A 15,664-nucleotide genomic window follows, 5' to 3' on the forward strand; every position below is an offset into this window, starting at 1 on the left:
ACCTTTTTTTTTTGGAAATTCCCCCTTTTTCCTTTGCAATATTGTAAAATTTTGGAATGTTACGTGCTGACTGGGATGAAATCAGGTGATGACGTGGAGCACCGGAGATTTCTCGGAACTTATCATCACCCGGACTTGGAATGGTGAGAGTGAGAGCATACCAGTGCGAATTGCAAATGGTGCTCTTCTCTAACTTCCAATCCAATTTCTCAGTCAGGATGAAGTTTTAAAATTTTCACATAATGTGGACCTGTGTCAGAAGCAGCAATTTCTTCTCGCTTCAAATACGATGCTCGGATTCCAAACCAAGCCGTGGTTTTGGAGCAAACAAGGCCAACAATGGCAGCAAGGTACTTTTGTCGGCTTCGAAATCGATGTTTTTCCCTTTTCTTAAGTGCCTGTGATCTTCTTTTTCTAGTTTGCGTTACCACTTTTCTCATTTCCCCTGTTTCTTTATTTTTTTCCTTCTCCAATTTATTGCTTGCGTTTTGAATCATTCAGGCCAACGAAGTTAATACCGCGAGGGATGGCAAGGGCCTTGTATCGTCGCAAAGGTATCTAGAATATGTTTTGAATGTTTACTTGTGATCCTTCAGGCGTTAGCTTTGTAGCTCAAGCCATTCATTGTAGATTTTTAAGTGTTAGTGAAACTTGGACGCTGTGTGTTGTTTTCACTCACAATGTTCATTTGCTAACAGCCAATGGTCTTGGTTGGTGCAGGCGATCACCGTCTAAAGAGTCTCCATCTCTATCGCCTCGTAAGTTGATTACTTTTCATCGAATAATTGAGAGATTCTCTTCCTTGGTTCACTGTTATTTCCTTCAGAGTTAAACTCAAAAATTCAACACCTTCACTGCTGTGCCTTTGTCAAGCACAATACAGAAAGAATAATTTCTCTAGAGTAGAACCTCACTTGCATAAGTTGCCAACCCAGTTTAGGCATCAATGCTGGACAGTAAATAGAGACGTTGAAGTTAATAGTTGCTTCATGAGACCCTATCTTTCTGCTGTCATTAGCAGTGAAGTTAAGCATATGAAATTGCATTTAAAACCGTAAATCAATTACTCCAAATAAAATAAATAAATAAATAAAGACACATAATGAGCATAAAATATTTTGGGTCCATGCAATATCATATTTGATTTAATTGTGTTCCATAATCATGTTACCCTTCTGTTGGATTGGAAATGCCTGCCATCAAGTATTTAACAATTGATATTTCCCACTTCAATTTTTAATTGAAAAAAAAATCTTCAATTTGACAGGGGTTCCGTTATTTGGGTTTGCTCAATCAAATTAACATAAGCCTTTCCTTGTAGAGTTATCCCGTCCAAGTTCTAGAAGCAATTCTTTGGATGTAGAATTTGAAGAACGACTAAAAGCAGTAAAAAGGTACAGTTTTAATTATTTTAATTCTCTTTCTGGTCACCCTTTTGGCTTTTGGTTACTTTGGATATGGAAACACTCTTTTGCATCCGTATTGGATCATCAATTGTGCATTATTTAACGACAGATTATTTTCAGAGGCATGGCTTAACAGGTTGTCAACTATTTGTGCCATCAGTATAGAGCTGTCCAGTCAAAAATTTCTTACTCATTTTCCATGTTCATCTACACTATTCCATTTTATAGTAGTTATTAATGTGCATGTATACTGCGGTGGCTAGTGACTGCACCTTCATCCATGGCTATTCATTTGGACTGTTGATCTTGGAGGACTAATAAAACTATTGGAAGATGCCTAAGACCTTCAGTTATTTATTTCATAGAGCCTGTTCAATTCATTTAAAACAAAAAAACACATGCTTCAGACCAATAAAAGTATGATTTATTTTCTAATATTCTTTCAAGTCCAATGTAATATATTTTGGATTTTCTTCTTAAAAGTAAGTTTTTTTCCCCCTTTGCTTTTAATTTTTTTAATACTCAGATCAGCTCTTGAGCAAAAACAGGCTGAGGAGGAAAAGCAATTTGGCGCAATTGACTATGATTCCCCAAATTCAGATGACAAGACCATTGGGCTTGGTACCAAGGTTGAAGGATGTTCCTTTGTGGTACATGCATTTTTTCTTGCCTTATTTAAGTAGTATAAATATTACTATGAAACAGATTGGAGTAGGTGTGGCTGTCTTGGTCTTCGGTCTGGTATTTGCGTTTGGAGATTTTCTTCCATCAGGAAGGTATGTGTGCATGTCTAAACTTGGATGATATACGTGGTGTCTAGTTGATGCTCCACATATCATTTTCTTCTTGCAAATGTGCATTTTGCAGGATTTAGAGGGTGTTTGGCAACTTTTAAACCATGGTTTCAGAAGCACTTTTCTGCAAAACGAGGCAAATTCCTTCACATATTTACTTCGTAAACCGTAAAAGCACTTCTGAAACCATAGTTTGGTTTCTATCTAAACACCCCCTTAATAGGTGAATTGCTTAAATCATCATCATAACCATGGTAATGTTTTATACTTGATGCTATCCTATATGAAGTCCACAACAAATTTCGGTTCTGGAGGAAAAACCATATGAGAAAGCATTATTTTATATATGTATGCTTTTTCATTGATAATTACCTTCAGAAACCTTTTCAATTGAAGGAAAATGAGTAGTTTTATTGTCATTTTTAACACGGCCTCTCACACTGATAACCTGCGGGTTTCAAGTATGGATTTAGTACCAGACCTATTAACATTGCTATGAAACTTCATTTTAATTATTAAAAGGGAGACATGGTTTAAGTTCATGAGTCTTGACCTCCTGCTAAAAGCTCAGGTATCATGTCATGACTCTTTTCAATTCAAAAACCTAATATTCTAACTGTAGGCTATTGAAGATTTTTATTTTAATCTCAAACAAAGTAATAAGTGCTATCACGTGTGCAACTTTGTCACAACATATCTATATTAATACTGATTTCATTAAAAAATGTTGATTGGGATTTGGGTATGATTTGCACTTTTAGCTGACACTTTTCCTCATGTTCTTTTAATTTCATGATTTGATTGGGACTTGGTTTTGAACAATTCAGTGTTAGCCCCAATGAAGAAAGTGCAGTGGTCAACAATAAGCTGTCAGAGGAGGAAAAAGCTAGTCTTCAGGTATCATTTCCATGTGATAATCGCTTTTAAGATGCTAATGATCTTTTTCTTTTTTGGTCTGTATTTTTTCCATAGAAAAGCAGAAGTTTGCTCAATTGGTTATAAGATCACTCCCTTTTTTTAAAAAAAAAAATAGTAAGGTGAAATGTATTTTGTATTGTGGAATCAGAGGTGAAGTGCACCTCTGTTTATATTATTAGATGATAAACATAGGTTACAGTGGGTCTTAATATAAGTAGAAGAAACAAAAACACTAATCCTAGGATCCTAGATATCACATCTTTTATTAGTTCTAATATCTTAGATTTATTTTCTAAGATATATAAGATATTAACGGAAGATATAATAATAGCTGCAGCTACCCTAGGATATACATAATTAAAGAAATAATAAATATATATATATAAAGCATTATTCATAATTGGAGCTCTCTCAACAGGTAGTTAAGGATTGGCCTTGTTCTTTTACCCTAGCTATAATCTTATGCGCGCCAAGACATTGCTTGATGAGCTGAAAGTTGATTGCTTTGATACAATAGAGAAGTGCATTGTAGAAGGAACAGAAAATGTGTAGGAGAATGAATTCTAGCAGTACAAGTGTTGAAACGATGGGAAAGTGCATTTTTATTTTTCATTTGCTACGGTTCCCTGAAAATTGAAATTGGTAGATTTAATGTTCTCTCAACACACATGCATGCCCATCTCTTTCTAACTTTAATATTATTTTGTAGTTTTATTTGTCAACATCTGCCTAAGATGCTTTTGATCTTCTTCCATATGTTTAGATTGCCCTAGTCCCTACATCATTTCAGTTCTATATATCACATGATCACATCTCATAAAATTTACTTATCAAGGGTGATGACAAAGTTGTGAAATGATCTTCCTGATATTGCAGAGTAGACTCAAGGAATATGAGGCAATATTGCGCAACTCCCCAAAAGATGCTACTGCTCTTGAAGTAAGCATGGTTGCTAATTCTGTTTGCTCCCTTATGTCTTTCATGATACATTTGAAAGGATTTTCAGGGAGCTGCTGTAACTTCGGCAGAACTCGGGGATTATGCAAGGGCTGCCTCTCTACTTGATGACTTGACTAAGGTTATTAATGTGTTTAACATCTATAGTTTGCTCATGTATTCTGCTTCAATCATGATGTTCCAAATCCAACAATTACTGAACTGATAGTACTCATTTTTGTTGTTCGAAGGAAAAACCAAATGATGCTGATGTTTTTCGCTTGCTTGGGGAAGTTAAGTTTGGACTAAAAGATTATCAAGGCAGTGTTGCTGCCTATAAAACTTCAGTAACGGTCAGTCTTCTCACCATATACAAATCACTTACTATTGGTTCCTTTTTAAAATTGTAATCTAATAGGCGCCTACCTAAGTGGGGTGGGAACCTCCCCAAAAGCTAATTAAGAGGGTGGAAGAACTAATCCATTTTAGTATCTCATAAAGCATACCATACTAGTATGTGGGATGCATCCGATTATTCCTCATTCCCATCAACAGACCATCTTTGCAGAGTTGACATCCTGATTATTGCATTTTGCAGCACGTGACTCCCTTGCTGATCAAATTTTTTTGCAGTTGGCCCTTTTTGGATTCACTTACCTAACTCTGACATCCATTGATGGATACCCCTTATGTAGTGAGCGACTCTCTCCCAAGAGCTAACTATTGAGTTGGAAGCACCAACCTGCTTAAGCCCCTTATAAAAGAACCTATACTCCCAGACATGTGACGAGGCATCTCATGCTAGCTTGGTCTCAAACAAAAACTTCTTTTCTCTTAATGGTGTGGTTTCATGTGAATGTAGCCAAAATCTCAAACAAAATCTTTGTGAAATTTGATTTTTTTGGCCAAGAAAATGGATGATTTTTTTTTTTTTGGGGTAAGAAATTGGATGATTAAAACATACTGACCATTTTATTTTACTCTTTGGTAATAAATATGTTCTGCACAGTTTTTGTTTTTTAATAATGAAATAACTTCCGTTCAGCTGTTAGTTTCTTCCATAGATATCAAATTCATGACATAAATACATTCCATGCTGCTTAAACTGGGATTTAAAGTTTAGGAAAAAAGTATCTATCACTTGTTAGTAGATGACCTTAGTAATGACAGCTGATATCATCTGCTAACATTTTGCTATTCCATGACAGGTAGGTAAAGATGTTAATTTTGAAGTTCTGCGAGGCCTTACTAATTCATTGCTTGCTGCAAAAAAGCCAGATGAGGTTTGTCATCTTAAAGATTGATTATTAGGATATTTGAAGATCACATGATCTCGTTACGATGCTGTTTATTTTTTATGCATCTTAATAATGGAGGATGAAAATAGATCTGGGAAGATAATAGTAGTTGGTCAAAATGTAGGAACATACATATAAGATTTTAAATAAGACTCTTAAGCATTTTAATTAAAAATAAAGGAGGAGGATTAGAATTTAATGTTTTATTTGTTTAAATTTTGTTTTACTTTATTTGTTAGGATTTTTTGGCTTAAATATTTTTAGGTGTTGAGTTGCATGGGGGGCAGTGACACCAAAAAACCACGGTGGAAATTACCCAAAAAAAAAAAAAAACCCTCACTCCTACACTCACTGTAATCTCAGAGGACAGAGTGGACCCTTAAATTTGCTCTGATATAATGCAGAGAGATGTGAGTACTTCGCTTGATTGTGTCATTCTCAGTAAGGCAATTTACATATAATGGAAGCCTCAATCATAATGAATCATTAATACCCTAATCCCTATGATGATGCTATCATTATAATCATGCAGAAAGGACTGCAATATCTACTGAAATGAATGAAAGAATATCCTCTATTCTAACACCCTCCTCAAGTTGGAGTATGGGTGTTGATCATGCCCATTAAGAGCTTTTTACATGTTCTCTAGAGATAAAGTTCTCCCTCATCTTCTCATGAACAAAATGACAATCAATCTCAATGTGCTTAGTGCATTCATAAAAGACAGAAGTTGTGTGGGATAGTTTGGCTATGACGCCATAGCTTTGCTAGTAAAGAAGACTTGCAGCCAACCTCATTTAATAATTTATATATCCAGACAAGCCTGCATACTTACTGCGCAATAGCTCTGTACTCTGATTATGCTCGAGATCTGGACACCACATAATGATAGTATAATCATAGGAAGTGGGGTATTAAAGAGCCGTTATTGATGCTCTGATTTTTATGGAAATTGCCTTACTGAGATGAATACTATCAAACAATTTAGACATTTTTCTCTACAATAGGATTATAATATATTGTTTGTATCTCTAGTATCTTGCATTATAAATGTTCTCCATGTGTTGGCGCATGCGTGCTTGTGCATATGAGATCTTAAATGTTCTCTTTTGTGTGCTCAATACAAGGCACTTAGCAATTCTTTTTATTTAGTTAACAACTAAGACTCTTCCGCTTCTAATGGTTACTGATAGCTGATTTCGTGGGATTGAATGACATACTTGTTGATTTCCCTCCCTTATATCTATTTACACTTCAAGGACATGTACACCACCAATTAAATTCTCTTTGGAGCACACTGATTAGTAAAACCTCATGTACTTGGTATTGGATAGGATTTACTTTACATTTATGTCTGTCCTTTATCTTCAAATAAGTGCCCATTTTGTTAAGGTGGGAGTATAGGATGGTAACTTTTTTCTTCTAGATGACAGTGATTTTCAAATACGGGAAATTTTTTAATTTTAGGTGGAGAAACTTGGTTGCGATTATTGTGCTTGCTTTAAGGTTTTCCAATAGAAACATAGTGTTGGAAAATATCTTTGAAGAGTCAATAGAATGGGTAAGACTTAAGTTGTAAGTAATGCCTGCAATGTATGCTTTCATTGGAAAACCTTATGGCGAAAGCTTTAAAAATTTTACCCTGCTCTTGTGCCAAATTTACATTTGAACGGTCACAAGGTGGAAGTTCTATTATGTTATGTTTGCTGTCAGCATAGTTTTATGTTCCATTTTCCTTATTATTTTGATCGGTGGTTACATTTGAATATAGTTTTTATTCCTTATAAACAAGAACCCTCCCTTTAGCTAGCTGGGATTTATTGTACGCATAAGTCTCCTTCAAGATGAAGATTGGTTTACAAGACTATGCTAGATGAGGATTTGGGTGTTCTTTATGGAACTGCTCAATTTTAGAGGATGCTGATTTGTGGAAGATTTCATTTCCATATTCATTCTTGTACAGGCTGTTCAGTTCCTGCTGGCCTGTCGTGAGCAACTGAATTCCAAAAAAACAAACAATGGAGTTGACAGTAGCCCTACGGAATCAGAGAAGTTGGATCCAGTTCAAGTAAGATGTATTCCTACAAATAATAGCTTTATTTTTATCTTTTGAACCTTTAGCTCCTATACGATTTTCCTTGATTTCTTTTTTTTTTTTTTCCTTTTTCGTGCCAACCTATATGATTTTCTTTGATGAATTATTCTGCGTGCTTATTCCTTCATTCTGTAATTTATTTTGAAGTATGAATTTGGGAAAGTTATCTCCATCTTTACTCTTATTCGTCAATGTCACATTGTCACTGCAAAGTGCAGATTGAATTACTTCTTGGGAAAGCCTACTCAGATTGGGGTCATGTCAGTGATGCTGTAGCAGTTTATGATCAGCTTATATCTACTCACCCTGATGATTTCCGTGGATACTTAGCTAAGGTTTTCATTTCTCTCCTTTATATGTACCGGCCATGTCATAATTTTTTCCCTTTTCATTTGACACAAAGTCAATTAAATATGGTATGAAGAACACAAGTTCGAATGTCGTGAAGCACACTTATTGGGAAGACTTTAATTTTAACGCTCTTGGCCTGATAAAAATTAGTCTCAAGCCCAGAGTGACTTGAGGACACTCTAAGTTATACCCAAAAGGAAATATATGGTATGACTATGAAGAGTGTATATTGCCGGTAATTATGGCATGAATTTTCATTTTCATTTTTATTTTTTCCCTCTTATGGACTAACTGGTAACCGGATTATAGTGGCAAGCATGTTGCCATGGTATCTTTCAATCTAGCTTCCTATCATTCAAGTAAAATAACTGTTCAGAATATTATCTCTCCCAACTCTAGTGCTTTGTCATTATTAGTATTACCTCCTAGGAGCCTCTACCTCAGTACCACGTATATAAGTTAGCAAGATATTTTTGGCCACCTAAAAGAAAGGACAAGGCATTTTCTTCAGTCTCTGCATACTTACTAATCACAGGCGTAAAAGCCATTGCACATCATAATACTCACACATCAATGTGTCCTTCTGCACTGTTCATTTTTGTTAACTGATGCTTTCTTTCCCATTGTCACTCATGCTTTTTGAACTTCAAGATGTTCTGTGAAAGAAGACACATACTCAAGTCTAATCACCTTGTGGCTCTGCAGGGAATTATCCTGAAAGAGAACAACAGCTTGGGAGATGCTGAGAGAATGTTTATTCAAGTAAGCATATGAATTCACTCTTGTGCATCCGAGTAAAAGATGTGAAAGAATGTTGAATACACACAACCCAACCTCTACTTTTTATTATGGATGAATAATTTGCTGCACAACCTTATCACAAGAATGTATGCCAGTGTGACTCTATGCTAATGCTTTGGATGTTTAGGGGATGTTGTTATTTAGTTATCCGGTCGTTGTTGTTGTTAATTTTCTTACCTTCTTAAAACTTCACATTTTGGCCAGCCAAATGGACATATTGCTCATTCCAAGTATCGGGTTTTGTGCAGGCTCGGTTCTTTGCACCAGAAAACGCCAAACCACTTGTAGATCGTTACTCAAGACGGTAATCCAATGACTTGCTTGAACTGCCTGCATATTGATGAAGTTTTACAGCCTCTAGAATTAAGGCTTTATCTGAGGTAACACGGGGCTTTCTATTTTCCACTTCTAGGCTGTAAACACCGTGCCGCTGTGTGTGTGTGTGTGTCTATATGTATGTATGTATGTATGTATGCATGCATGTAATTATTCTCTGGATGGATCCCACAATTGTTTTGTTGGTTGAAATCCCACAATTATTAAAATCTCAGGATATTTAATTAGTTCATAGCATGATACTGAAGCAAGATTGGATTTGGAATACATTTTAAATGAATCATCAATCATGGGAGGGATCCCGATGTTTGGAATCATGGGTAGCACAATCATGCCTACGCAAGGCATTGCAACAACAGCTAATGAATATAATTGCAATTGCTGCTATTTGAAGCAAAAGAGAAGGTAACTAAGCTTTATTCTACATCCAAAATCGAAGCTTTCCTTTTCTAATGCACAACCTATCACAAACCAAAAAGAAATTATCGAAGGATTACAAGAGACCTCGAAGCCACCAAAAAAAAAAAAAAGACACGTTTCATCTACACATTTGAGCTTGATGAGGGGATGTGGTAGCATCACAATCCGAAATATAACAAGGAATCATCTTGTCCTTATCTTGGGGCAAAAGTGCTTCTTTTTTCCCTTGCACAACCTTCAATACTTTCTCAAACGTTGATACTTGGCAAGGAATCTTGAGCACTCCCTCTTGTTGGAAACCAAACTCCTCTTCTGCCTCTCTCAGCAACATCTCAAAAGCTTGGTGTCTCAAATACTCTGTTGGGATGATGAATCTCTTGAACTCTTTTCCCACAGAAACAGCAAGAAACCCTTTTGGGACAGTTTCATTTGAAGCAGAAATATCTGTGAAGGACAGAGTTCTCTTCAAGAACTTTATGCCTTTGCTTCCACCGTTACTACTACTGCTAATGTTATTGGTTGCAGAAGAAGAAGACGAAGAAGACGGAGAAATAGCAACAGAAGTGGAGTTGTTCTTGGAAGCATTGGCCACCTTCTTCCATTTCTTGAGGATTTGTTGAAGCCTAACGATATCTGTGATCTTGTTAGACTTTTTGGAATCCATCAAGAAAACTTCTCTTGTTGGTTTCTCAACTTGGTGATGCTGTGGTTGGGGACGATTATTTATAGGAAGGTGCTTCGCTTGATTAGCGCGCTTTTATTGCTGACTTCCCTATATATATATATATATATTTTGGTGAAAAACTTCCCTATATATTATTATCATTGTTATTATTTATGGACTGATCAATCATCAGTCAGTTTCAACTATCGAGAATTGAGATCTGTGGACATATTTGAGATGTATATTATAATTACGTGCACAATTTTCTGGGCAATTCAAATTAGGTTTTGAAAATATATAATATATTATTTTGTAATTTAATTTTATTTTTACTTATATGTTAAACGAAAAAAAAATAAAAAAATAATGTCATATTTTCAATAATAACTTTTAAAAATAATTGTTTAAATTCAAAATAAAAATATAAAAAATAATATGTAAGTCTTATTTAAATTACTTAGATGCCCCACACCAATCCACACAAAACACACAAATAAATGTACGTGTATTAAGTGTGCACTAAATTCGGATCGCAACTTATGTCATGTGGAAGGTTACTGCAAAAGCCTATAATGAAATATTAAAACACTTGCTTAATCCCCAACCAACTCTAAATGTGTGAAATTTTTTATATTGATAAAATTGACTTTTCAGCCCCCAAAAAAAAACCATAAATGTATGTATATATAAATACATCATCTGTTATAAAAAGTATATACTGTAATAATATAATCACATTGCAAGTCAGCTGGTTCTTGCCTAATCAACTCAGTTTAACCAAAGATTTCAAATTGAAATACCAATACAGAGCAGGTACCAACAATATGAGATTATAAGTGGGATTGAATCTGTGATCTTTTAATTTGATGGATGCGTCAATGTGACTAAGTTAGAAGGCTTCTGACAGATAATCTAATTCCAAATATATATATCTCTATATATAGATAAAATCACATTGTACGTAATAAGCCATATTTATAGCATCTGTGATAGAATTTGGAGTTCAAACAAATTTATTACTGCTAAGGAAAAAGTCTTGTGTACTTGCTTGCCTTTATTGTACGTAATAAGCCACATTCAGTAACACAGATCCACAGTCAACAGCTATATGGATTTATAGCATCTGCACGTCGCTCTTAGCTTTGTCCCTAATCATTGAATTATTAATGTTTGGTTTGTTTATTGGATACTCCCCAAAGTGCTTTCAAGATCACGCAAGATTGGCTCTCCTATCATCTGATTCCCATGTGGACTGCCCATTCACTTGGCATAAAATATTAGTTAGTGAGCCACCATGTTGTCTTCACCTTGCTATATATCTATCCTCCTTCACATACACAACATTGATATTTGAAGCCTTCTTTTTTGGCTGAAGGTGGTTCATTGTTGATCCATATATATCTGTTCAGACTTGAGAAAGTGCATTGTTTCAAGAAAAAATTAGTATGCAAGTTTCCATGATTTTATCTTATTTTTAATTAAGTTCTTATAAATATTTTTCTTCTTCTTATTAGCTTTTTATAGCTTAAGGATTAATACCATTAATAGTCCTTACAGTTTGTTCAAATTTTGGTTTTGGTTTTTATAATTTCAAATCATGGTTTTTAGTTCCTATAATTTCATGAGAATTTGATCTGAGTCTAACATAACACTGTTAATTATAATAACCAAAACCAAATCTCGTAAAATGTACAGGGATCAAAATCAAATTTTTTAGAAGTACGGGACCAAAAAGTTTTTATTTTGCCTTATGCTTTTAATGAGTTGTGATTTTGGTTGTTATACTTTACCATGTTAAGACCATGCCCTTATCAAACTATAGGGACTAAAAACGGTAGTTTGAAAATACAGGGATCAAAACCAAAATATAATCAAACTATAAGAGCCCACAATGGTATTAACCCTTTCTTATATTGATCCCCATACTCATAATTTATTAACTTACAAGAGAAATGATGTTAATGGCTGATGATGTGGCCTTTGCTTAATATGTATCTGGATTAATTTTGTCACATAAATATAAATAGAAGCGAAAAGACAATTATATGCATAATAATTTATTTTTATATTGATAGTAAATAAATTTTATTTTATCATTTTATTTACAGAAAAAACCTCTTTTTTATTTTATATTTTGTGGCAACTTACTTATCTGACATAAAACTAGGCACGGCTTATATAAAATTCAAGTTTACCTTAGTCAAAAATAAGAAGGTATACGGTCTCAGATTCCTATGCTTGAATAAGCTAAAGGGGAGAACTAGTCCAATAATTATTTCTAAGAAGAAACTACTATTTATTTAGTTAACCAGTGATTAATTAATTCAATTATTAGGCAAGTACTCTATTTGACTATTCTAATGTTATTGGATTCTATCTTAAGTCAGATCATCATGAGGGGTTTATTTTCTAATACTTCACAAATTCCCAAGGTAAATGAACGAAACTTAGCTTTTGCAGCACTCCCTTCTAACTTGCTCCTTACTTATTCATTTGTTATTGCAAATTGTTTATATGCCACTCAAGCAATCTAACAGGGTTACCAATACTAGATTTTAGAATATATATATATATGAACTTTAAAATAAATTGGGAGTTGAGTCCAGTTAAAGGAAGTAATCCCTCTTAATACGACAAATCAAGGTTTGAATCGAATTTCTATTAGAAGTACTCATATTAAGTATCTAACAAGCCTCCAATTAAAAAAATACCCATGTGCTTCGTAAAAAAAATAAGTTGAGTTATTTATACTTCAAGAATGATGTAGCCTTTGATATATGATATATGTATTCACATTAATCATTTTGACGCCCATATATTTCTTTTAAAAAAATCATGTTGCTCATTTCATTAAAATATAAAAGTTATAATAAGTTATATTATGACTAGTTATAAATGATGCAACTTATATTTTTAAATAGAACCGACAATTTCTATTTGTTTTTTAGTCTATAGTCATTTGACTCTCACATTTGATCCTATCGCATATTGTACTTTAACTTGATGTTATTAATCAATGCATAAAAACAATTTTATTCTTGAATATAAAGTGAGAGAGATCGAATCTAATTAACAAAATAAGAAAATCTATTATAAACAAAACTCATCTGGATGGTCCCATCACACAAGAAGCGCACATGATCTATAGTTGTAATTAGAAAGGAAGGATAATGTACTTCATATTGAAAGTCAAACTCAATGTGGAACAAATAATCAAAAGGCAAAGATGAGCGGGATTCTTTTATTTAGATTAATTTAGTACAATTTATTTATCCCTATCTTTAATTCTAGGATTATTTAAAATTTTATTATTTTAAATAATTATATTTAAGGTTTTAGCATCATAATTTGATTACAGATACTGAGGATATAATTTCCAATACAAATAATTAAGTATTTTTTTTTAAAAAACCAGTATATATTTATTACAAATAACTAAATTAACTATTTTTTTAATTTTTGTAAATTAATGATCTATCTTCCACGTTTCAGATGAGGGAACATTAATTTATCTATTATGCATACACTCTGCCTTCACATTCTTCCTTTGTTACTCTTGAATGGAAGCAAATCTTTATGGACCCCCTCCCTCTTATATCAATCCCCACAAATTATTTATGTTTGGCATTTAGAAATAAGCAAGCTTAATCATTATGAGCCATTATTACGTGACGGTCCCACATGTGTATTGAGAGAGATTGACTTTCAGAAATAGGAAATTTGGTTGGTAGGAGAGCAACAGTGTATAAAATAAAAATATACAAGCAAATACCTGTCGAAATATAAAATATTAATATATATAATTAATCATGTAAGTATTAATTATAATCTCTCTGCATTTTAATTATTGTGTTCACATTTCCAAAGTATCAAATATCAAATGCCATGCATGTATTATTTGCCTGGGAAAGATAATCACATGTGCAAACATTAATGAGTATCATGTGCAGGTCACGTGATACTCACTGTGCTGTGGTGATCAACTTGACATGTAATATATTCGGTTGCTGCTGCGTACAGATAACTGAAGCATCCATGCTTTGTTTTATGTATATTATTACTGCATTATTATGAAGAATATAATGAGCAGTACAAAGGAGCAGTTTATGGTTGTTGCGAAGATGAAGAGTAAGAGAGGGAAAAGTGAGTTGGGCAAACACAAACTATACAGAAGGGGGATAAGTGTTTAAATGTCAAATAACAAAACTATATCCATTCAAATGAAAATAGAATTATCCATAGTTTAACTTAATGTAAAATGGATATTATGGGACAATGACCTTGTAACTTTTAGTAACATGAAAACTCTCTTAAAAGTAGGAGGTCACGAGTTTGATCATGCTTGTAATCTCAGGTTGTTAGTGCCTGTTCTTTTAATTTTTTTAAAAAGTAATATTGTGGAGCTGTATTCTTTACTATCTAGCTCAATATTGGAGTGCATTTTTATTTCAAAAGTATCTTCAGGAAATCTGAGCACTTCAAAAAAATTGTGAAGCAATATAGCACATAATCTTTTTAAAATGTTATAGTGTGGCCTCCTCTGTCGCAGTCAACGTTAGGCAAAAACAACCCACTGAAATTATTGGCTGACTTAATATTGACAGTTAAGAAATGCCAACATTGCATCTGTTTTGAAAAAATATGTAATAAATAAGTGTTGATTAAGTTGAGTAGATTAATAATTAGAGGTAGTAGTTTTCTTTCAAGATATTCATGGCTTTTTCAAAAATGGTTTTATAGTGAAAATACATTTTCACCCTTCTTTTGCCAGAGCATGGTCTGACGCGGATGTGTTAGTGAAGATTAGTTTCTAATATACTAGTCGTGGGAATATACTTCTTCTTTGTTAGCTTTTCTCATTCCTTCTTAGAATCAATGGGACTTGACAAAATTGTAACCCTTTTTTTTTTTTTGTACATGTAACTTTATTCTAATTTCATCACAAATTGATAAGATCTAGGTAGTAATATACTTTTCAGCACCTACTTAACTATCAACTACAAAGTTTATTTGTAAGATGAATAAATTGTACAGGAATCTTCTTTTCCTCCCAATATATAAGTTTGAATTCATAAATTTCGGAATATAACTCTAAATGATAATATATATTGTGTTGCATAAAGTTTGAAAAAATGATACTCCTCCACCCGTTAATGTAAGATCTAATTAGAAATTGGTCCTATATATAAAATTTATTTCACAAGTTTATCACTTTTTCTTTCCAAATTAACCCTATTAATATTCCTTATAACAATTAAGTATGAGAAAGAGGGAAGGAATTAAGAAAAATACTTAGAGTGTATTAGAAAAAAAAATCATATTAACTAATTTAACTAACATCATTAATCTACTCAAATTACTTAATTACGTCTTATATGAAGGACCAAATAAGTACTATTTTTAATGTGAACAAAATGACTTAATGTAAATTTTAAAATTTATATTAGTAGTGATACGAAATTGACATTGATACTTACTCATCAAACTCCAGGTACTGACCCACTGAAGCAATGAGTAAACTTTTGTAACTAATCTATTCGAATTTATCAGAATCCTCACCCAAAAAGTGCGAGGATCTAATGGAGCCTTTTCCTTTTCCGGCTATAAACAAAATTTGATATATGTACATACATATGCCGCCGATA

General features: G+C 33.4%; 2 protein-coding genes across 2 annotated transcripts; one reads left to right on the forward strand and one right to left on the reverse strand.

The window, feature by feature from the left end:
• Positions 1-165: 165 nt before the first annotated feature.
• On the forward strand, positions 166-9,250 carry LOC114733549 (uncharacterized). Its single transcript, XM_028921023.1, has 15 exons — positions 166-350; positions 502-554; positions 721-758; positions 1,322-1,394; positions 1,933-2,035; positions 2,112-2,182; positions 3,028-3,097; positions 3,995-4,057; positions 4,125-4,196; positions 4,306-4,407; positions 5,263-5,337; positions 7,316-7,420; positions 7,666-7,782; positions 8,504-8,560; positions 8,848-9,250. The coding sequence occupies exons 1-15, from the start codon at positions 243-245 to the stop codon at positions 8,905-8,907; spliced, it is 1,167 nt and encodes a 388-aa protein (XP_028776856.1). The 5' UTR covers positions 166-242; the 3' UTR covers positions 8,908-9,250.
• Positions 9,251-9,473: 223 nt separating this feature from the next.
• LOC114733530 (auxin-responsive protein SAUR72-like) lies at positions 9,474-10,019 on the reverse strand. Its single transcript, XM_028921002.1, has one exon. It carries the CDS (start codon positions 10,017-10,019, stop codon positions 9,474-9,476), a length of 546 nt encoding a protein of 181 aa, XP_028776835.1.
• Positions 10,020-15,664: the final 5,645 nt, after the last annotated feature.

This window comes from Neltuma alba, unplaced genomic scaffold, assembly GCF_004799145.2.
Source record: "Neltuma alba isolate B1F8T4 unplaced genomic scaffold, ASM479914v2 tig00013014_pilon, whole genome shotgun sequence".
Lineage (NCBI taxonomy): Eukaryota > Viridiplantae > Streptophyta > Magnoliopsida > Fabales > Fabaceae > Neltuma > Neltuma alba.

Excerpts from the sequence above, each read along its gene's own strand:
- LOC114733549 (XM_028921023.1), top strand. The coding sequence starts at position 243 with ATGTGGACCTGTGTCAGAAGCAGCAATTTCTTCTCGCTTCAAATACGA. Across the intron at positions 4,408-5,262 it reads CCTATAAAACTTCAGTAACG|GTAGGTAAAGATGTTAATTT; the intron begins GTCAGTCTTCTC and ends ATTCCATGACAG. Across the intron at positions 8,561-8,847 it reads CTGAGAGAATGTTTATTCAA|GCTCGGTTCTTTGCACCAGA; the intron begins GTAAGCATATGA and ends GGTTTTGTGCAG.
- LOC114733530 (XM_028921002.1), bottom strand. The coding sequence starts at position 10,019 with ATGGATTCCAAAAAGTCTAACAAGATCACAGATATCGTTAGGCTTCAA.